At 41.6% G+C, this 21,970-nt stretch overlaps 5 protein-coding genes across 5 annotated transcripts; 2 read left to right on the forward strand and 3 right to left on the reverse strand.

Annotated features, from left to right (window-relative positions):
• Positions 1–1,084, reverse strand: BJ212DRAFT_1272274 (uncharacterized protein; the record flags this gene model as incomplete). The annotated part of the gene is made up of 3 exons (XM_041331010.1): positions 1–114; positions 763–811; positions 984–1,084. Coding segments are annotated over 3 exons (264 nt in total), but the record flags the coding sequence as incomplete, so codon positions are not given.
• Positions 1,085–7,694: 6,610 nt separating this feature from the next.
• Positions 7,695–8,903, forward strand: BJ212DRAFT_1481101 (uncharacterized protein; the record flags this gene model as incomplete). The annotated part of the gene is made up of 3 exons (XM_041340207.1): positions 7,695–7,852; positions 7,911–7,982; positions 8,294–8,903. 3 exons carry the CDS (start codon positions 7,695–7,697, stop codon positions 8,901–8,903), a joined length of 840 nt encoding a protein of 279 aa, XP_041192834.1.
• A 2,506-nt stretch (positions 8,904–11,409) lies between these two features.
• Positions 11,410–12,032, forward strand: BJ212DRAFT_1299878 (uncharacterized protein; the record flags this gene model as incomplete). Its single annotated transcript, XM_041332932.1, has 3 exons — positions 11,410–11,472; positions 11,641–11,847; positions 11,964–12,032. The coding sequence occupies 3 exons, from the start codon at positions 11,410–11,412 to the stop codon at positions 12,030–12,032; spliced, it is 339 nt and encodes a 112-aa protein (XP_041192835.1).
• A 6,220-nt stretch (positions 12,033–18,252) lies between these two features.
• Positions 18,253–18,867, reverse strand: BJ212DRAFT_1299879 (uncharacterized protein; the record flags this gene model as incomplete). Its single annotated transcript, XM_041332933.1, has 5 exons — positions 18,253–18,331; positions 18,394–18,460; positions 18,501–18,640; positions 18,757–18,767; positions 18,814–18,867. The coding sequence occupies 5 exons, from the start codon at positions 18,865–18,867 to the stop codon at positions 18,253–18,255; spliced, it is 351 nt and encodes a 116-aa protein (XP_041192836.1).
• A 494-nt stretch (positions 18,868–19,361) lies between these two features.
• On the reverse strand, positions 19,362–20,583 carry BJ212DRAFT_1299880 (uncharacterized protein; the record flags this gene model as incomplete). The annotated part of the gene is made up of 4 exons (XM_041332934.1): positions 19,362–19,544; positions 19,620–19,951; positions 20,092–20,179; positions 20,488–20,583. The coding sequence occupies 4 exons, from the start codon at positions 20,581–20,583 to the stop codon at positions 19,362–19,364; spliced, it is 699 nt and encodes a 232-aa protein (XP_041192837.1).
• Positions 20,584–21,970: the final 1,387 nt, after the last annotated feature.

Here is a 21,970-nt window from a genome sequence, read left to right on the forward strand (position 1 = left end):
TTACCTTTGGTTGATATCATCTATGATGCACTTAGCCCCTTTCTTTGAATGTGTCTTGCAAAGGTACTTTTTGACCCAGACCACAAGATGGTCTTGAAATGTACATTTAATGAGCTAGTGAAGGATATTGGAGGTAATATTAAAGAAACATTTCATGAGTTGACCAGTCAACCCAACCCAGGATCCAGTGAGAGGGACTTCTTCCACACAGAGGAAAAGCTCAATATCTGAAGGCAAGCATCTTTGTTTTGGTTATCTAGGTACAAAAGGTCAGAATGAAACTGAGTTTATAAATTTCTGCTTAAATGGAAAGACTAACCAAAAATATGTTACTATCTAGGTTTTTTATCTTTAAATGTTTGCCATGGTGTATCAAGTCAGGAATCAGTGAACTGAGAATAATACATCCTGCTTTGATCAGGCTAGGGTCTCTATCAGATAAAAGACTGGCATATGCATTCATGACAGTGGCATTGATCCTTTGCTGAGAATATTGCAGGCAATTTAGGTCCTCATCTATAACCTCAATGCCTCCTATGTAGCATGATTGGCTTGAGACAAAGGATTTTTGACCAGATGCCTGTGGAGATGGAAGCATCACACTGTCTATCTCCAAGTCTATCTGAAGATAGTTACAGGTCTATAGAGGTTCCAGATATTCCATCTACTGATGATCATATTTGTATGTAGCAAGTAGCAACACTAACAGGAAATGCTTCAGGATCATATGGCACATCTGCATTAGTATCTTCATAGCAGTACTCTTTCATTAGGGTCAGGGGTTAGAGAAAATGTAGTGCAAAATATAAGACTTACAACAAGATCATCAACAATACCATACTCATCCCATAATATGTCTAGGGCCCCCTCCTCTATATAATGATAATAATACTAACTAGCTGATTCATCTAGATTGATGCATGTCAATAAATATCTGTCTAATAATGAATCTAAGTGATAAATTAAAAAGTTAGAGTATATACCTTGGGCACCAGCCATACATAATGCATATCAATAAGACTTGTTCTTCATAGTCTGCAATATATGGTCCCAGACCATAGATTATACAATGGAAATAACTATCACTAAACCATGCAACTTCAAACTTTGTAATACTAGAATGAGATGTCTTGAGAATCTTGGAAAGCAAGCACTCTCCTTTCCATCTCAGGATTGAAGCCAGCTGTAATTAGCTGACACAAAGTTAACAATCATTAAAGAAGCCTCCTTCCCTTTTAGTTAAGGTAAGGTACTTTCTGAGTCATTCACATAGAATGTTAACTCATCATGGAACCACATGACAGCCTAAGTGTGACGCCTGGAAGACTTGACTTCTGATAAATCTTCCATAGTAATATTATTAGTCTTTCATTTTTGCATGGAGCACTGATAATAAGTCCACACTGGCAAAAATACATTGTTGCAGTAACAAACAACATTCTCACACTTATATCCATCTGTGTATTATCCCTGCAGTTCCCTCTGCCAATGATAACCTAGCACCATCTTACCAGGATGCAAAAGGCACTAAAATTACCAAATTTCACTATCCTCCACAGTTAACAGTTCAGACAAATTCCAATGGTTAATAATGTGTTCATTCATCATAGTGGATGTATAATTAAGATGAGTTCTTCATGAGCAAATTTATCAATGACTAAAAGGGGAGAGGATCTTAGAGAAATCTCAAGAAAGGAATCCACTAAATGGCTTGATACAGTGCTTCCTGTACTTAGAAGTTAGTTGCCATTAACTAGCATGATACATCACATAGGAAACTCAGAAATGGACTAATATGGACTTACAGAGTGTAGTCAAATTAGTTACTGGCTTGATGCAGTGCTATAATACCATAAATGACAGAATGACAGTACACAGTGAGTCAGTCTTGGATACTTCTTATTCCTACAATCAGAGGAGATCAAACTAAGAGTTAGATACAATCATATCAATCAAATACATGGCCTTGAAACCAGCCTTTCTACTGCTCAGACACTTGTATGGAGTTTGAGGCAGGATTAGAACAGAGTACATTTCTATAACATAGTCTTAAAGTAGGCCAAGCTCTTAATATTGTTGACTAAAGTATAAGCCCTATTTGTCATTCTCAATTGTTAAAATATGTAGATTCTTCCCACAGAATTGATTTCCTGTGTCATAAAGAGAATGAAGTGAAACTACACTAGATGACTAGTAACCATGTACTAAAAAATATGGCTTAGCAGTGGCCTCAGATAATCAGTACATCATGGGAAATTAAGGGGTGAGAAAGTTTTGAGAGATATGCAAATTTTCTCACTTCCTCTAAAAAGGAATCTCATTGCTCAAAGGAGAAACTATTACTCCTTTATATAACATACTTTCATAGGTTGCTACAGAAATTCTCACATTTATGAAGATGAAGAATCAGGATCTGTCCAACAGCATAAACTACTCTGAAGTGAAGTCAGTTATAGCAATCTATACAGATGCACATACCAACTTCCTCATAAATTTCTTCACTTCTTCAAAGTGGTAGGTTACACTTATTGTAGGTGCACAGCCAACCATGAAGACTCTTCTCCACCTACCTCTGTAACAGACACTAATATCACATCAAGGCTCTGTTCCATTAGCTGTTTTCTGCATAGTCTTGTCACTCCTTCCAGTGGTTGACACTTTCTGTAAGGTGTCCAGATACTCCTTCATAAGGTATGCCATCAATATTTCTCTAATTGAAGTGCTTGTGCTGCCTATGGATCCTCCAGTATGCTGTGGCATTCCTGTATATTCATTGAAATGTGTGTTAACAATGTTAAATGTATTTGATAGGAATCTAGCAGCTATGTTATGTCTGAGATCTGCTTGAGAGTTAATCATTCACAACATTCTGGATAAAGGACATGGAATGGTAGAGGATGAATGAAGGGTCCTCCTGCTACATCCTTTCAGAACACTTAGCCAACTTGGTGTCCTGTGCAAACAATAACCAGTCTCGCTACCACCTAATTGCCAGGGTAGTTGACTATGTCTATAGATCTAGCATGTCCTACAGTCTTCATAGAGAATGATCCAATAAGCATGATGAGAGTAGTATGTTCTATTTTATGATTATAGCAATAGTGGACTTGCTAGGACCAGGTTTGGAAGCAATTTGCCTCATAGATAAACTTGAGGAGCAGAGAATAAGGATATTTTCTTTTTGAGCAGAGGAGATGGGCTTTGTGATGATTATGTTAAAGTGAATGACGTTATATGGGTAAATATATGTAAATCATATTAAAATCAGACCAAATATTTATTATTACATCATTTCCATTAAGAATATTATGTGTGAATGGTCTGATTTTGTGATTTGGATATAAAGTCAAAAAAGTGTCCAAATGAGTCATGTGATTAGAATTACCATATCCTGCCCATATATGATATACTTCTCACAATATATATCTCAGATTATAGCTATGATATTAAGCTTTTAAATATGTCCATATGCCTCTATATTGTACTCAGGTGCTGGCTTGTAATTATCCAATTACTTGAAAATGCATAACATTCAGACACTTTTTTGGGCCACTGTATATACATAACCCCTACAACTCCAGTAAAGTCCTCAGTCTGAATATCATCTTAGTCCCTCTTCTATCACCTTAGAATTGCTCTTGCATCTTCTGGACTTCAGTCTGTCTGAGTCTCATCCTTTTCCATAAGGCCTAGGGATGGATTCCCTAAGCTGGAAAACTGGACCTTCAGATTTGTCCCCTATGTCTCTGTCCCAAGTCTATGGATTGCTTCCCTAGGCTGGAGTCTTGCCTTTCCAGCACTTACTCTCTCTCCAGACTTTGGTCCACTTCCTGTCTCTCTGACTCTACCTAAGGGTAGTCTACCTCTGTTTGCTTCTACATCAGACTTCATCTGATGTAGCCCCTATTCCTTCTGGACATCCTGTCTTCCATACCTCCTGTCCTCCTATCTTTCCATCCTATTTCCTCTAGATGTATAACCTTGGGGTCTCTTCACTTCCTGTGCAGTAAGAACTCCTGCAAGTATTTCCTGTACTCCTCCAGAACTCTCCCATGCTCCTCCAGATGTTTCCTGTGCTTCCCCAGAAGTCCTTCCACACTCTACCAGAGTAGCCAGCCTCCAGAAGTCCTTTGGACTTCATTGGACCATCATTGGACTTCATCTGAAATGAAGGGCACATACTTGGGTAAGGGGCACAGTGTACAAGCTGAGGCCAAGCCCCTCTGAGTCAGTCTCTCCCTTCCTTGAGCACAGTTCTTAACACTAGACCATATCCATCTTGCAATCACATCCTGGTCCTGTCTCTACCAAGAACTCCTAAACCTCTGGACCTCTAGATCTCATCTGTACCTATCTCTAGATTTATTTCTGACCTATGTTCATATATGTACTTTCTCCATTAAACATCTCCACTCTTCTGGCTTTCAGTTATCTCTGTTTCTGTCTTGCTTATTGATCTTTGTACTAGCTTCATCTCTAAGTTAATTTACTTATGTTTCATTTCATTTACTAATTTGTTTCCACATGCTCATACATAGATTTGATCCTCTGCTTACTGATCCTCTTAGATTTCCTCCAGTATATAAACTTCTGTGGAACCCCTGTTACTTTCCTTAGTTTGAATATTATCTTAGATTTGCTCATTATTGTCACTTTAGACTTTGCACCCTCTTCTCAGACTTGGGCTAAGCCCTTCAAGTTGTCAGTCTCTGTCTCAGGCTTAGGGTTGTAATCTCCTTAAGTTGGAATTCCAGACCTCTATATTTGACCTTTCTGTTTCCATCCAGCCTCGGGAATTGATTTCCTAGGCTGGAGTTTTGCCTTTCCAGCACTTACTCTCTTTCCAGACTTTAGTCTAATTCCTATCAACTCTAACTCTACCTAGTGTAGTCCACCTCTGCTTATTTCTACTCCAGACTTCATCTGTTATAGCCTCTAATACAATGTCTGCCTTTCTGCCCTTCCATCCTTCCAGTCCTCCGGTTCTCCAGACCTCCAGACCTCCAGACCTCCTATCTCTGGAATCCTACTTCAATAAATCCTCCTCTAGACCACTCCTTCTATCCTATCCTGCTTTGGACTTTGTCCCCTGCAGTTTCTCCTCTATTAGGGACTTATCCTATATAGTCTGTAGACTTCTTCCTACTAACTAGACAAACCTCTTCTGGAAGTCCATGGCACTTCACTAAGAGTAGCATGTATCCAGAAGTCATATAGACTTCATTGGACTCTCCAGGACTTTATCTGAAATTAGGGGCACATACTCAGGAAAGAGGCATAGTGTACGAGCTAAGGCCAAGCCCCTCAGAATTAGTCCTTGAGTACAGTCTTAATAGATAGTTTTATTACAATAGTCTAAATGTAATAGTCTTATTATGATAGTTCTATTGCAGTAGCTTAAACACAATAGTCTAAATACAATAGTCCTAATATAATAGTCCCAATGTGATGGTCTAATGATAATTAAGTTATTATATTTAAGCTATCAGGTTAAGACTATCTCATTTGATTACATTAAGACCATCATATTTAGACTATTGTATTCAAGCTATCACAACATAGATCATAGTATTTAAGCTATTGCACTAGGACTATTATAATAAGACTATTGTATTTGACTAGCACATTCAAGCTATTGCATTAGAACTACAGTACACTATCTCATAATGCATCAACTTCAGAAGGTCCTACCATGGGCCAGTGAGAAATTGAACTCTAATGCATAATACATAGACCTATGGGACCATTATGTATTATGAGATAGCATTTTTGGCTGGTTAAGTCATACCTGTGATCTTGTTCAGGTCTGTGAGTCAGCATGCAAATGATTTATTTATGTCATGTCATCAAAGAAACCAACCTTGATCACCCTGTCTACCATGTCCAATGTAACAAACATATTTCTGCTGGGCTTGTATGAGCACTAGTGCTATTCATGTGCCTACATAGCACACTCTTGGAATCTGACATGCTGTCACTGGTCTGGTCTGACTCCCAGGTACCTCATCCTCTCATGTCCTACCTATCTCTACCTATCTCCACTAGTGCATTATTGGTCCTTAATTGCCACTACTCATCAGTCACAGGTCTTATTACATGCATCCTCATGTTCCACAGCATGGCATGTTTTATTACCTACAGACTCAGCACGCTGTCACTTATCCTGCCACTACTTTCACCTATGTATTCTGAGCCTTCACACACTATGATAAAATACCAAGCAACACATATAGTTCATCACTTCCCCTTCCCTAATCTTCTGCAGGAGTAGAGTAGTCACTTAGTGTTATATCTCAGACTTGCACAATCAACTTATTCTTACTCATTTCTCTTGATCATGACATTCAACCACTCTGAATTCACAGTCACTAAGTCTCTTATACTTGTCCATCACAAAAGCCAAACCACTGTCAGTAGTTGCACTATACTTAGTCACTACCTTGTTTTTCCTTTTGCTGACTTCTGGTCTAAGTTTGATTGCTCTTCATACTGGCAAGGGTCCAGTGTAACTTTAGTAGCACTCATTCACACAGTGCAATCCTTAATACTTGCTAACTATTGTCACACTCTTGTTTTTTTAGGTCACCTTAGATTTTAAGTCCTTTGTGCTATCACTTCCCTTGCATATTTGAAGGAAGTGCTTCAATAGCAGTCCTCTTTGGTCAGATATATTCCTCACACCCTTCAGGATAAGTAGTGCTAGTATTTTATTAAGCCTAGCAGCTATTTCTCTTTCACACTGAGTCTTCTCAGAAATACAAACCTCAAGACACACCCCTATCATACCAGAGACAGCAAAACAAACCAAAGGTCAAAAGTACTCCAATAACTTCAGCACATTAAAACCTCACTCTCAATGACTGGTTGACAGTTTTTGCATACATTGATGCACACCTAACAGTCTCACAACATGACATTGTAAATCACTTCAAGAGCCTCCAAACAGGGGCTTTTATTTTTACACAATGAAATTTATTGCAGAAGCTAAGGGAATGTGTTCAAAAATGCCTATTCAACAATTTCACTTGAGTTGTTGACATAGATCTGTCTTTTCTGCACTGACCTGCAATGTGAGGAGCTTCTGCACTTGACACAGACTACAATAGATCCTTATTTTCATTAGATATATACTCCATTGCTCTATTGCAGTGTGAACACATACAGTGTCACAATTTGTCACAAGTGTGACATATGTGCTAATGCATAGATCTCCAGAGTGAAGGGGGTCCTAGCATTATGCATTATGAGATAGTGTACAGTGTATCATATTTAGACTACTGTATTTTAACATGAGAATTTCGCATTTTAGATGTTGTTTTGGTATATATTAGTGGTACTCAGGATAAATCTTGAAGCTCAGTTAAAATGTCTTGAAAACTTGGCTACTCTAACAAAACACAGCCATGCAATACCTGCAATTGAAAGTCAGTCCATCAGAGTTTAGAAACACATGCCTGCTGTTAGTCAATGTGCTTGCCAGTCTGCACAACTTCAAGCCAACACCTGTCTGTGCTTGAGGGAAATGGACCCCCCCCACTCCATCCAGTTCATCCATTCAATCTGTCTCAAGTGATCCTGGACCCAGGATCACAGTTCAGTGGCAGAAAGAAGATGCTCTCACTGATATCCTTGTAGATCATATAATATCTCACCCTGCTGATAGTTGCATTCTCTTCTATTCCAAGGGTAAGAAAATGGCTTCTACTGACAGTGAACAGGCATTGGGCAAGGACAAGAGCAACATCTATGCTGTCCTTTCCAAGCTCATATTTACCAATCATGCCAAATATGGCACTGGATACCATTGGAATCCAAAGAAATTTTGTAATTCAGTTGCAAACCACATTGTGGGGTATGTAGTCTCCTATTTATACTTACATATGTATGCTGATCAATGCTTAAATTCTCAGTCTCAAGGTTAGATACAAAAAACTCAAGGCTAGATTAGGTGCCACTGGACCTGGTGTACTACCTGGTGACAAGTATGCGAATCTACAGCATGAGTCCTCTGTTGCTGATTTTTGCCTTTGTCTGACTTCATTTTTGTAGTTGAAATATGCACTGAATGGAAGTGGTTTGCAGACCTTGATGGTATCTAGCACTCAAACCCTGCATTTGCAGTGGTGTTGCACTCCTTGAGGCCAGGCATTGATCATGCTGGTCAGATGTACACACTTGTGTAACCATCACGTGGTGCAACTGCTGGCAGGACCTTGAGATGTGCACCAGGTGCCACTCAGCCCCAGCCCCAGCCCTAGACTTCCTGCAGCACAAGCACTCAGTCCCTTGGCAGCAATCCTCCAATTGACCCGTGTCTTCTCCAACCTTTACCTCCTCTCTCCGATATCCCTTCACCCACTGGCCCTGATGTCACTACTGGTCCCCCTCCACCCAATAATTATATTGGTCCTTCTGCTGCTCACCACGCCCCCCCTCCTCATTTTGACCCTCCACAGGCCCACCTTCGCAGCCTCTCTCGCACCAATGACTTGATGCAAGATGACATGATGGGCTATAATAGCCCCCTGAAAGTTACAGGGAAAAAGTGGCACAGTTTTGCATCGCCCTCACCGTCTCCCCCTCCTAACCCACAGCCATTCCACCTGCTCACAAAGGCACCTACCAACCCTTACCACAGTCATGCTGCATTTGGTCAGCTGCTCATCCAGGGGCATCACAAACTGCTGTCAATGTCATGCAACTTGTTGACTCCTTCATCTACAACTCATAACATGACCCCATCATCTTCTTCAACCCCACAGACATTAGTATCAGCCCAACTGGATAGTGGCAAGAAGAAGAAGAAAGCTAAGTTGGATGTGCAGGATCAGGTGGAGAATTTGATGGAGGAATTCAAGAGCATTCAGTCTGACGTCATGTCCCTTTGGCACTCCAAGCATTAGCGGTTCATTGTGAAGCTCTTGGCAAAGAGCGAAAATGAGTGGGAGACCAATAAATACAACTGGCTTCATGATATGTGCATGCACAAGGCATCTCAAGCTGTCCTCACCCATCAGCAAAAGCAGGAGATCAGAGCCACAGAAATTCACCTTTGTGAAGCCAATATTTGAGTGCACAAGGCACACTCCACTGTTCTCAACAAGGAGGCAGAGACCTTGCATCTTTGGATTCAGTATCAGCAAATGATACAGGGTAGTAGCAGGAGCACTTGAGTATTTTGTCATCACCATCATTTCATCATTGTCATCTTGTCTTCATCATTGCCATCTTGTCATCATCTTCTCATCACTGTTATTGTCATCATTGATGTCTCATTGCCATTGCTGCTGTCATTTTTTTAGCATCTTTGTTGTGTCATTGTTCTGTTGTGTTGTTACATGTTACATACATCTTACTTTACAAGTGTACTGCTGGTAGTACTTCAATATGAGCATGAGTTACCCTTCCCTCTGCTGTGCACTTGATTGAGGACTGTCAAAAAGCTGATCCATCAGCTTTGCACAAGTGATCTGACCAGGAGTTCTTTCATATGACCTGTCACCCACAACATCATTACCATCTGGACCCTTGACATCTTGAGGAATGAAATCTTGACCCTCTTTATGAGCCCACTTCAGAGTGCTTGCATATGTTCCATCCTGCTTGTGACACTGAGTTTTGAAGTAGGATGATCATGTTGTGGAGAATTATGCAACACTTGATCCACTGCACACAAAAATTCAGATCATTCTCTTTCTGAATCTTGAACTGCAGCTCTCAAAGAGACTGGAACCGCCCCTTTAAAGCAGCAAACATGTGTTCAACATGTACATGAATCTCAATAAATTTAAATTATTTGAAAAGCTGCCATAAAACAAACAAATACCTTAGATAGATGATAATTGAATGTTCTCTGGTCTTTGTCAACCATCCATTGCATGGTTTCTTGAAAGGGACAATACACCATGGCTCCAAGGGATATGCACTATCTGCCCAAACCCAGTAGCCATCAGGAAGAAGATCATTGTGCTCCTCATGGAGGCGAGTAGGATTGAAAGGTGAATGCATCATGAACACTCCCTGGATGTCCAAGAGAATAATCCACAATCAAGAGATTGTGGGGCATAATAACTGCCTAGAATTAAATTAAATTATCTGCCAAAAAAAATAAGAAAGAACACTTTACCTGACAACCAAGGGAATAATTGGATTTCCTGTCAAAAAACATCTCCCCATAATAGCCAGGTTTGGTGAAAAGTTCAACTGTTGAGCCATCGACAGCTAGATAACCACCCCCCACTCCAGTGTGGGAATCATAAAACAGCTGGCCAAGCTGCTGAGTGGAGAGCAGTATGTTCAGCCCATGGGATTCTGACTTGGCTCAGTGCTCAGAGAGTAGAAATCATCATCAAAAGGGACTGTCATTCAGGCTAGTACTGACACTAGTGGAAGAGATACATGCTTAAGTAAGCAGCAAAAATGCGAACTTAAACTAATGAAAGTGGGGACAGGTGAAGGTAAGTAAAGTAAGTAAATCTAAGCCTAAGGAAAACTTGACTGTCACACCAGACATGTCTTCACCTCAGCAAATTTCTGAGCAAGGTGGGCATCCTCAGAATTATCTTCTGGAAAGGAGATAGACTGATTGTGCACTTTGAGCAGTGCCACCATCACACAATTAGTGCAATTGACCACTGACCTGACACTTACACCTGCCCATTAAGCAACATCCTTGACAGTAATGGTGTTGCCATAATGGCTAGCATGATTGAGAAAGATGGGGAGCTGGATGGAGATGGGGAGTTGAGGATTGTTGGAGTTGTTCTGAAAGATAGGGTGATCAGAGATTTGATCGAGGATATCATCAAAGATCTCTGGATTGATGCGGAGTTTCTGCCAAAACAATTCAGGGCAATGTTCTTCATGGTGAACTAGCATGTGAAGTTGAGGAGCTCGTGGCAGAGGCTCATTGGGCTTGTGGATTACATGTGCCCTCTGAACCTCATCACACAAAGCATTGATGGTATGTTGGAGCCTATTGTAATGGATGGTGATCTCATCTTCATTGCTAGAAGAATCAGAGGAGCCAGAGCCAGAGAGAGAGGCCATTGAGGAGGGCAGGGTTTGGGAGCTGTCTGTGACAGACATATTTGTGTCATCATCATTGGTAGAAAGTGAGTTGGTGTCTGAATTAGAGTCAGAGTCTAAGTCCAACAAATCATCAAGCAGTTCATTCTGGAATTGTAACTTGGCTAGTGCAAGGGCAGCCTTGTTAACAGCATTGAGGAGCTCTTTGTGTGCAGATGTGTGAGGCATACTGAGGTGGGATTTAAGGGGATCAAAACTCCTATCCATTTGCATTTGGTGCCATATGTGATGTTGAATGTGGCAGAGTTTTAATTTTCGGAAATTTCCAATGTTTCATCTCACACTGAGTACATTGTTGTTGTTGTTGACCTCACATCCTCAATGCCCACCTGCAGGACTGAGCAGGACATCATGCTTCAAGTTTCTGGGTACCATCCACCCAAAGTAAGTGATTTTTTTTACCTATTGGAAGTTGTAACTAACATATACCCTTATCTTACAGAATATCTATTCTATTCCAGGTTCCACATGCATCCCACCTTTATTGGCGAGCCACTCGTCCACTCATCTTGTGGCACTGTCAACAACTATGATGAATTATATCCTTTGCAGTGGTGGGAAGACCCAAGCATGTACATCAGATCCTTGGAAGCTGACGATGAAGAGGCAGGTTGCATCACCTTACACCATATCTTTATTGGCAAGCTGCTCATCTGCTCATCTTGTGGCACCATCGACAATTATGATGAATTATATCCTTTGCAGCGGTGGGAAGACCCAAGTGTGTACATCAGATCCCTGGAAGCTGAAGATGCAGAGGTGGGTTGCACCACCCAGCACCTCCCTCCCTCCAACTCATCCTACATTCTACCACACCCCCCCCTCTCAGGCTGTGTGTGAGCTCGTCTTTTGACCTGCTTACACAATGCTTATAGTTCCATGACTGCGCCCGCCCCCAGTCCATCTCACCCAGCACTTATTTTGTTCCACCCAGTACTTGCTGATTTCATGCTTGTGGAGCATTTTTTTTTACAATTTCATTGACACTATCATTTGCAATACAAAGTCTATTGGATATACCCATTGTGAATCTATGCCCTGGCTACTTTTTCTACTAAGTATGACTGTCCCCTATGTGTAGCATGCTTTGAAAATCCTAAGTGTTTGAATGTCTGACTTCGTGCCAATGTGTGCTGAGCATAATTCAACTGTTCTTAAGCAAGTTTTTTGAAACTTTAGCCAAGAGTTTGAAGCATTTAAGTGAGTTTTCAAAGGTTTCAAAATTTACTTTGAAGTCCACTATTGCTATTATTGTTAGAATACAATGGTGGTCTTTTGGCTTGGTAGGAAGATCACTGCACTTATAATTGCTAAAGTCTTGGGTTCAATCCCTGCTGATGGTAAATTAACTTGTATCAAGTTCACCATGTGATGTGACATGTAGTGTATTACATAGCATGGTGGCATTTTTTTTGGCATTTGTGCTCTGAAATTCACAAGCTGTACAAGGGGGACTTAGCTGTAGGTTCTGTGATGTGAATCTATACAAGCTCCCTCCTAGTTTGCTGATGCACTCAAATGTTCTGAACCCACAAGGACACCCCTGAACATGAATATAAATAGACTGGATCCACCTCATCCATTTCGCATCTCCCTCAGCTGGTACTATGTAATCCAAGCCAGTCACAATTTGTTCCTCCATTGGAGACTGTTGAATGTATAGCTCCAATGGGGTTTTCCTTTTTTTCTGGTGTCCACACTTACAATATAATCTTGGACTTCAAAAAACATGCATGCCCAATCCAGGGCTCATCTTACTGCATGGAAACTGAAAAAACATCCTGCTGGATCAAAAGATTGGAATAGAACTACTATGTGTCAGTTCCCTTCAGGAGTCCAGTGTTCTACAGGCTCACTGGCTCCAAGATAAATGAGTCTTATCTTGGGATGACAGAACTACCCAACCATACACTTTCCCATTGATGGGTCCCAAGTGTTGATGTGCTGCTTGTTCAGTGGAGCAGGTGCCAGGGGACTAGGCCTAGAGCAAAGCAGACAAGCAATGATGATGATGATGTACACTATGAATAGTGTGGAACCTATGCTGCTTGCTGACTAAGCTATGGAAAGAGCCAACAGGCTCCTGGTGTGCAACTCCTGCCCTTGGGACCCCTGGTCCATGCACCCCCCTAAAAAGAGATGATGCTGCCCTTGACACCTCCACTCAGTCTTCTTCTTCATCTTCTTCATCCACTTCTTTGTCTATCTCTTCATTGTCTTGTATGGTACTTTCTTCTATCTCTCTCTCTCTTCTTCTTTAACCTCTTCAACTTCTGGTTGCTTTTGGGTGTCTTCAGTTCCTCTTCCTTCTAGTTTTGTCTCATATTCTTCTTGCTTCTTCACCAATGTGGTTCCTGCTCCCAGTGTAAACATCCTTAACCTCTGTGCACTGTATTCTCCTTGTAGTAGGACACCTTCTAATGTCTCCAATTTGTAGCAGTTTCTGAGTCTAGATCTGATTCATTGTGGGACTGACCATTTGGGTAGAAGCTTTCATTCATTTTTGAAGTGTAATCTAGGTCATTGGGATAGACCTGGACTAACTGGCCTGGTTTGAAAAGGACTTCACCTGGTGCACATTGCAATATCCTTTTGTCAAAAGCTGCTTTGCACTTAATGGCATGACGGACTATCTCTTCATAACAGTCTAGGTGTTGTTGTTCAACATACATGATCTGGGTTAGTGCATCTGACAGTCTTAGCACTGAGGAACTTTCTGCTAATGGCATGGGCTTAGTGTTGACAATGAAGCTGAGCAATAGTTCTTTGGGGGACAATTTCAGGGCTGGTAGTAGACAGTTGTTGAGGGCATGCACTGCATCATTGAGGTGTTCAGACTAGGTTGTCAGGAGACTATCCCAAGAGGCATTATGGGGTTCATCTTCTCCAAGGTTTGGTGTGCATAGTCATTTGAGGATGTGCAATAGGAGCTTATTGGTTCCTTCTACCAGTCCATTGATCCATGGGGAATATGCTGTGACTATGTGCAGTTTACACCCTCTCAACTTGCAAAACTCTTTGACAGCTTCATTATTGAAGTGTTTTCCACCATCAGACATAAACATTTCTGGGTTTATGAACCTGCTGAAAATTTGTGTTAGACCTTCAATGGTTGTCTTTGCCTTGCCTGCACCCTTGTGTTTGAACACCTAGACATGTTGTGAGAAGACATCAAGATATACTCCTAAGGTATCATACCCATTTGTTCCTTTCAGTGATGATAGGTAATCTCCCACTAATGGCTTGAATGGGTGGCGCCTCATGATAGGTTCTAAAAGGAAATGGATATGAGTGGGTCCGAAATTTTTGCACTTTGTACAATCCTTGATTGCTGTTAGGATGGTTGCATCCAATTTTGGGCTGCATATCTGATCTAAGAGAGTGATTTTGATTGCATCCCTTCCCCAGTGCCTGCCTTCCATGTGCATTTGCATTGCTAGTTCCAGGGCTTCCACTTTCATGACACATTCCACTCTAGCTCTTGCTCTCATTGTTGTGCTTCCTCTTAGCTGCCATAGCTTCTCTCCTTCAACCACATACTGTGATGCATGGTGTCTTGCCTTCTTCTTGTCTCATAGTTCCACTCCATGGTCTATGTTATAGATTACTTCTATGACCTCTCTAAACACCAGTTCGTCCTTGAATCATTCTCAAAGGCTGTTGGCTTGTGAGTCTGCTACTGAGATGTGCAGTACATCGTTGATGATACCTATTCTTGTTTTCCAGTTCTCACTAACCATCCATTTACTACCATCACCTGGTTTATTGGGTTGGCCTTCTCCTGTTCTGCTAAGCCTGTCTGCAACAACATTTAGCCAACCTGGTACATGTTGGATGCCAACTATGTTATATAACAATATGCCTTCTTGCCATGTGACATATACTGGGTTTAGGCTTGTTTTGAGCAGGGTGCTGCAGTCAGTCTTGACTTCAACTGGAAATCCCCAAATGATCCCTGAAAATTTGTTGAGGCCAAACTTTAGTGCTATGAATTCTAGCAAGAAAGACTTGTATTTGTGTTCTGTCTTTGATGTTTATTTGGATGTGAAACCTATGGGGTGTGTGTGTTCTACCCATTTATCTGCTAGTGTTAATGTGTGAACCCTCTGTGACAGAACTGCTGCAAATCTGTCAATGTAGCCATCCAAGGTTATGATGAAGTGTGAGCTGTTGTAGCAAGGTGCTTGTAGTACTGGACAGGAGGTGATTGCTGCCTTTAAGTCTAGGATTGCCTTGGTGTGTTCTAGTATCCAGTGTGGTCCCAGTTTGAAATTGCTCATTGCCTGTCTATATGCAGCTTTAGATGTCAAACTTTTCATTGGTACCTTGAGGAGGAGGTTCCTCAAAGGGCCTTCTTGCTTTGCATATGCTTTGATGAGGGACTGATGGAACCCTGTGAGGCCCAGAAATGACACTAGGTTCATAGCATCTTCTAGTTGTGGCCAGTCCACTATGGCTGTGAGCTTTGTTAGGTCAGGTTTGATACTGTCTCACCCTGCTGTGCCACCTGCAAACACTGTTTCTGAAATGCAAAGTTTGGTCTTACTCAGCATAATCAAGAATTGGTATTCCCTGAAATGCTCAAACACTATGCTTAATTTGTTCATCATCTCCCAGAAGGTATCAGCTGCACATCCTCCATTGTCCATGAATAACTCCATGTAATAGGTGACAAGGAAGTCATGAAGTCTTTGTGCAAGTGTGTCACAGAATGCTGTTGGGGCACCTGTAATTCCCATGGGCATCCACTTATACCAGAAGTATCCCCTGCCTTCAACATAAAACACTAGATATGGATGCCACTTTTCCAGGACTTGGATTGCATAGAAGCCTGCTGCAAAATTAGAGGTGGAGATGTATCAGTGGCCACTCAGTCATTGCTGTTTGGCTAGGATGTTTCCTTGGGCCATTGGTACAACTTCCATAACTTTGTTTAACTGTGTGAAGTTCTGACAAATTCTCCATTTTCTAGGCTGTTAGTCATTTATTGGGGCTGGAGGCATAGTAGTCTCTCATTCCAGGAGTTCAAATGCTGGGTTAAGTCCTGCAGTTTGGTATTGGTTGTTGACTCTCTGCATCAACTCGTCCCATGGGAGGCCTCCCACATTATGTGCTTTCTGGGCAATGACTGTAGTTGTGGCACATTTAATCAGTTATGGTGAGGCTCATTCAATAAGACCTGCACTTAGCATATCACTTATCCACTCATTATAGAAACATGATTGTTCCAGTGTTAGTGGTCACTGATGGATTTGTGTATTGAAGGTTGTGATTTCTGGTATGTTGAGGTTCAATAGTGTGCCTGGTATTAGTAATACTTCCTTCAGTGTGAGTGTGAAGATGTCTGCATTCTTGCTATGAACTCATTCAGCTCCTCTAATTCCTCCTTGGTTAGGTCATCTCCTAGCTTGATTTGCTACTTAATTTCTTTTACTCTTGTGGCATTGAATGGGTCTGTCTGCTGAGTGTAGATGGAGTGGTGTACAGATGGTGACATTGGTTCTGGTAGGTCTTCTAGCAACTGGGTGTCTGCATCTTCCATGATAATATTAATGTCAGTTATGCAGACTGTATGATCAGGTGTGTCAATGTCTAGTTGCTCAGATTCAGACAACTGCAGTTGAACTTCCCTTGAGGGGAGCTTGATGCTCCCCACTTCATTAGCTCGCTTTTTGTATGGCTGGGCTTTTGCTTTGGTAACCTCTGGCACTGGGAAAGGTTTGTCAATTTGCCTGTTTGTGTTTGGGCAGGTTGATGCACTCTGGACTTCCCTCAAGGGGAGCTTCCTGCTCCCTATTACTTCTTCTCATTTTATGGCTTCTCTTTTTACTGCTGCTTGCTTTCCTTTCTTGTTTTTGGTAGATTTGACTTGGAATGTGGGTGTCCATTGTCCCATAATGATTGCTGATGGTTTCATTTGCTGTGATCAGGGATGCTCATTCTTGTAGTTAGATTGTGTTATTTTGTCACACCTGGTGCTTAAAATGACTTGCCTCAAGGAGGGTGTTTCCATATCCCCCATAAGATTTCCCACTGCTTAATGTTAGCTGTTAGGCTGATGCTGCTGTCTATTCAGTGTAGTACAATTGGGTATGCTATTTGGTTCTTGATTGTGGTTGAGTGTTTTTTGTCCAATATGCTGATAGTGTCCATCTTGTAGTCATGGACTGCTTCAAACACTTGTAACATTGGTTTCCCCAAGAGGAATCCCCATCCACCTCCACTATCAAAGACTTCAAAGTCTCCTCACATCTTTACTCCATTGATGCTAATGATACCATTCCATTTTACTAGTGAGTTGACAATATTCCCATTTGACATTTGCAGTTTCAGAGTTGATTGGCTCCAGTTATCTAAACAGTGTTTGACCTTATTATAGATCAACATGCACATTGTGCTAATCATTTCACTGTCATCAAACAGTCCTCAAACTCTTACTGCTTCTCCCTGGGGTCCTTCTAATGAGATGGCATGAGTGAACAGTGCTGCCTCTTTGCTATCCAACTGATCCTTAGTGTTACAAACTCGGATAGAGCGTTGTTCCAATAAAGGAATCAAGATCAAGGTCGATCAAGGACTTAAGCCTTATTGAGTCAATGCCTCCCTCAGGAGCGATCACTTAGACTCCCACAGGATCTAAGGTTCAAATGGGACAATGGCTAGCCTCCTTCCCAAGGAGCTAGAGTTCAAGTATCAAGGAGAACTGAGTAGATTTAAGTTAGAGAAAATACAAGTGGTAACTAGGGTTTATATACGTAAGGGAATTGTGCACAGACTAGGCTGGGCAAAGGGTAATGACTACTAAGAAAGGAAGGTTCATGGAAAAACAAGGTATGAGTCAAAGATAAGGGAGACCATGAGGAAACAGCGCAGTGAAAAGGAAGTGTTAGAAGTACAGCCATATAGGAGTCTGCAGTGATGATGAGAAAAAGAGTGGGGCACTGTAACACTTAGTGGATGTTATGTACCCCACCAAGTACAAGTCAACGACTGAGATGGATTCACAGGATGGAAGTACAGTTGTTAGAGGCATAGCTACAGGCTCATTGGAAGATCTAGGGCAAAATGGTGGGTGGTGGTCCTTGCATGGTGCCTCTTCATGTGCAAGGACAAGTGCTCCAGCTATAATGCTTTCAGTGGTTCAGGTCAGCATAGTGCCTCTTTCTATGCCGACCCATTGACTTTTCCCTCCTCCTGCTCTAGTATTTCTTTGATCCAGGCTGACATGTACTGTGACATGTAGCTAGTGACAAGTGAGATTGGGGTGGCTGTTGCACAGTTGAACAGCCCTAACACCTTGCTTACTATTGCTCTTCAGGTGGCTTCTTTGCATGAGAGTCATTCTGCATGGTCTGCTGGTAGTATGCAGTTTCTATCATTGTGCCCATGGGTTCCACAATTGAAGCATTCACTTGAGGCAATTGCTGCTGTGCCTGGTTTTAGAGGGTACCCTGTCTCCAGTGTAACTCTTGTGTACTCTCTGTCATATTCACATATCTGGATCTCAGATCTGATCCACATCTTATCCCCATCTAACATCTTATCATCCAATCTGTCCACTCATCCAATCCAGTCCACAATTCATCTGAATCCACAACCAGTACTCATCTCCTTTTGGTAATCCCCTGACTCCAGTATTTCGGTTATCTGTATATCCATCCTGCTCACTGATCTGTTACCTATGCTTCATTTCCATTTCATTATTTATGATCTGTTCCTACTTACCAATAGACTATCCATATGCTTCATACATAGCCTTGGATCCTGCTGATTGATCATTCTGTTAGATACCTATAGTATATAACCTCCTGTAAATCTCTGTAACACCTCAGTTTGAATATCATCTTAGTTCTGCTTGTTCCTGTCCTCTGGACCTGAGTATTTCTACTCTCATCACCCTCCGAGACTTAGGGTTGACTCCTATAGTCTATCTGTGTCCACCTCTGTCTATTACAGTCCACTACCATTAGTTTCTAGTCCAGACTCATCTGGATTAGCCTTACAACACTTATCCTGCATCTGGAAGTCATCCAGATCCACTATGCTACTCATCTAATTCTCCGGATGTGTTAGTCTTGTCTTCCTAAAATAAGGGGCAATACTTGGGCAAGGGGCACAGTGCATGAGCTGAGGCTGAAGCCCTTAGGATCCATTTAGCCTTGAGTTCAACCTTAACACTCTTCCCATTTTACATTCCACTGTGCAATCTGCAATGTGTATGCTGCATGACCTGTGGGGGTATTGGGGTGGTGTATGAATGATGAAACAAGTTGTCAGGTTGCATTCTTAAGGTCCTCCATTATCATGAGAGGTTGAGGAGCTGATGCTGGTTGCCTGCTAAACATAGGCTGCAGGTGTTGAGTTGCTTGGAGGGTAGGCATGTGCATGATGGTATTGTTGCTCAAAGGTACACTGGGTGCTTTTGTGGAGTTGATGGTCATATGTATGAACTGGTTCTAGAGCGCAGTAAGTAAGTTCTGTGTGGGGTTGCATTGCTGCAATCATGCAACCTCTGTGTGTAACATATTTACTTTGTGCTCCTGCCTGCTATGCTGCTCTTTCTTTTCTAGGACTCTATTTCCCTTAAGCTCCTTGACTTCTGTCATAAACACAGCCCAGTCCACATATTTGTCAGCTTTCAGCAAGTCTTTAATGATGCTGGGCAGCCATCCTCTGACCTGCCAGATCATCAAGGTGCTTGCTATGATTCCTGCTCTTGAGGCTAGCTGTAACACTTTGGCTGCCCAAGCTTCATGTGTCCAGCACTCTCTGTCATGCAAGGTAGTTTTCATTCCTACCTCTGCATCTGACATGAGGTGCTCAATTAGTTCTCTCTCATACTCTGCTTTAGTCTTCTCTGCGACTACAATCAGTAGCCAACAGACTTTGAATGTAGCTATGAATGCTGCCAAACTTGTTTTTAGGCTTGGTGTGAGTGCTTTGAACCATACTTTTTTTTTAAAAAAAAATTCTTGTTTATTGTCCATGGTAGACAATACCTACTATATGTACTGTTAACTGTTGTATCTAATGTTGTGATTTGTTTGGTCTTGTACAATGGTCCTGGCCAGGGTGCAGACATTAACACCAGCTTAATGTGATATGGTTAGTTAATACAAAGGGTGTGTTGTGGCTCATTGTCCCTTTCCTATCTCATTCCTTTCTCTTTTGGTGGCATAACATCTCTGAAGGTTGACTTGAGCCACTTAATGCTTGCAATGTACTTGAACAGTGCTTTTAGGCATTCTTCTTCATTCAAAAGGTGCTTAACATGGTGTGCCTTTGTTCCTGCTTCTCTTCTGAGGTTGTTGCATTGTCTGGTGTATGTGGGGCATTTGAGGAGGAAGTGATACACTGATTCGGTTCCTTTGTTGCACTGCTGACATGTGGCAGTCTCACTCTTTGTAACCATACTTCAGCATCTGATCCTGTTCCTAAGTAGTCACCAAACACTTCTACTTTCTCAGCAATGATTATGATGGACTGTTGCCTCATGGTGTGGTTAAATGACTTTAGAAAGTCTGCTGGATTTTCCAACTGTTGGAATTAGCCAAGTGTGCACTGCGTCCATTGACAACAGAACAATGTGCACTCTCATTATTGTCTTGTTGACTTGTACTTTATATTGTTTGCTCTTATGATATGTTTCTTTTTTGTGTCTACTGAATCTTTTATGTACATTAACCCAGAGCTGTTCTTGGTCTCAGATACCTACCTCTACTTACAAGAGCTTCATTCATACTTATACTCACAGTATCAAGCCTGTATATCTTAGATGTTTGCATTCGCATGCACAATCTGAGGTAAGACATTTGTTTCTACTTACTATTACCTATGCTTACTTGTCTCAGAGTATCTATTTGTTATAGATCCACATGAAATCAACTTGTATTATTCTCACACCAACTTGTGTCCATCTCCATGGAAGATCTGTGGTGCTTCCATTGGCATGGTGTTCCTGCATTGTGCTAGTGCAGAGAATTTGTCAAGATTATAGTCTGGGATTGTTGAAGCAAGAGTGAGTGATTTTGTCTTTGGGTGGTGTAGCAATAATTCCATATGAGGTTCAGGTAGTTCAAAGTCCAGTGGTGGGATGTTGAGCTCTGGGAAGGGGATAGTACTATGTTCTCCAATACTACTGAGAGAGCTAAGAGATGAGCTACAGGAGTGTTTCTCTGGTGTGTCAAGTGGGGAGGATACTTCATGTGAAAAATTGATGGTCCAATGGGTGACAGTTTGCAGTCTCACTTAAACTGCAAACATGACATGTGATGACTCAGCCACAGTGCTGCCTTCCTCATTGGGCTCATTTTGCAATCATGCTCCACCAAGACCTCAACCACCAGTGATCAACACAATCAGCATGATTAGGTGTCAGAGACTCAAAATTGGGCAATGCCAGGTCAAGACGAGCTATTGTATCTCACTGGTTATGTAGATAGTGAGTGTTGTCAGTATGTTCTCAAAGATATGCTCACTGATCAGTCCTTCCTCTTCTTCTTTGTCTAATTGTGCATTCAGGTGTGCAGCATGCTATGTGAGGATATGCTGTCCTAGGCAGGGAGGAAATCTAGAACATCACAGGTGAGTTAGTCCAGTGGTGGTCATTTCTTTCTCTAACTGTGCGGACAACTATTAGGTGCAATCGATGACATCTGGCACGAGGATATTTGAAACCGGAGCTGACATTCATAGTCGTAAGTAAGTAAGATTTATGATACTTGAAACCAGAGCTGACATTCATAGTCATAGGTAAATGGTGAGCCTGCTAAAGTAGGGATGGTGCTCAGTAAGTAAGTATGGTGCTTTTGAATATGGAGCTGATGTTCATAGTTGTAGGTAAACAGCAAGTCTGCTAAAGTAGGGATGGTGCTCAGTGATT

This window comes from Suillus subaureus, assembly GCF_016647635.1.
Source record: "Suillus subaureus strain MN1 chromosome Unknown BJ212scaffold_17, whole genome shotgun sequence".
Lineage (NCBI taxonomy): Eukaryota > Fungi > Basidiomycota > Agaricomycetes > Boletales > Suillaceae > Suillus > Suillus subaureus.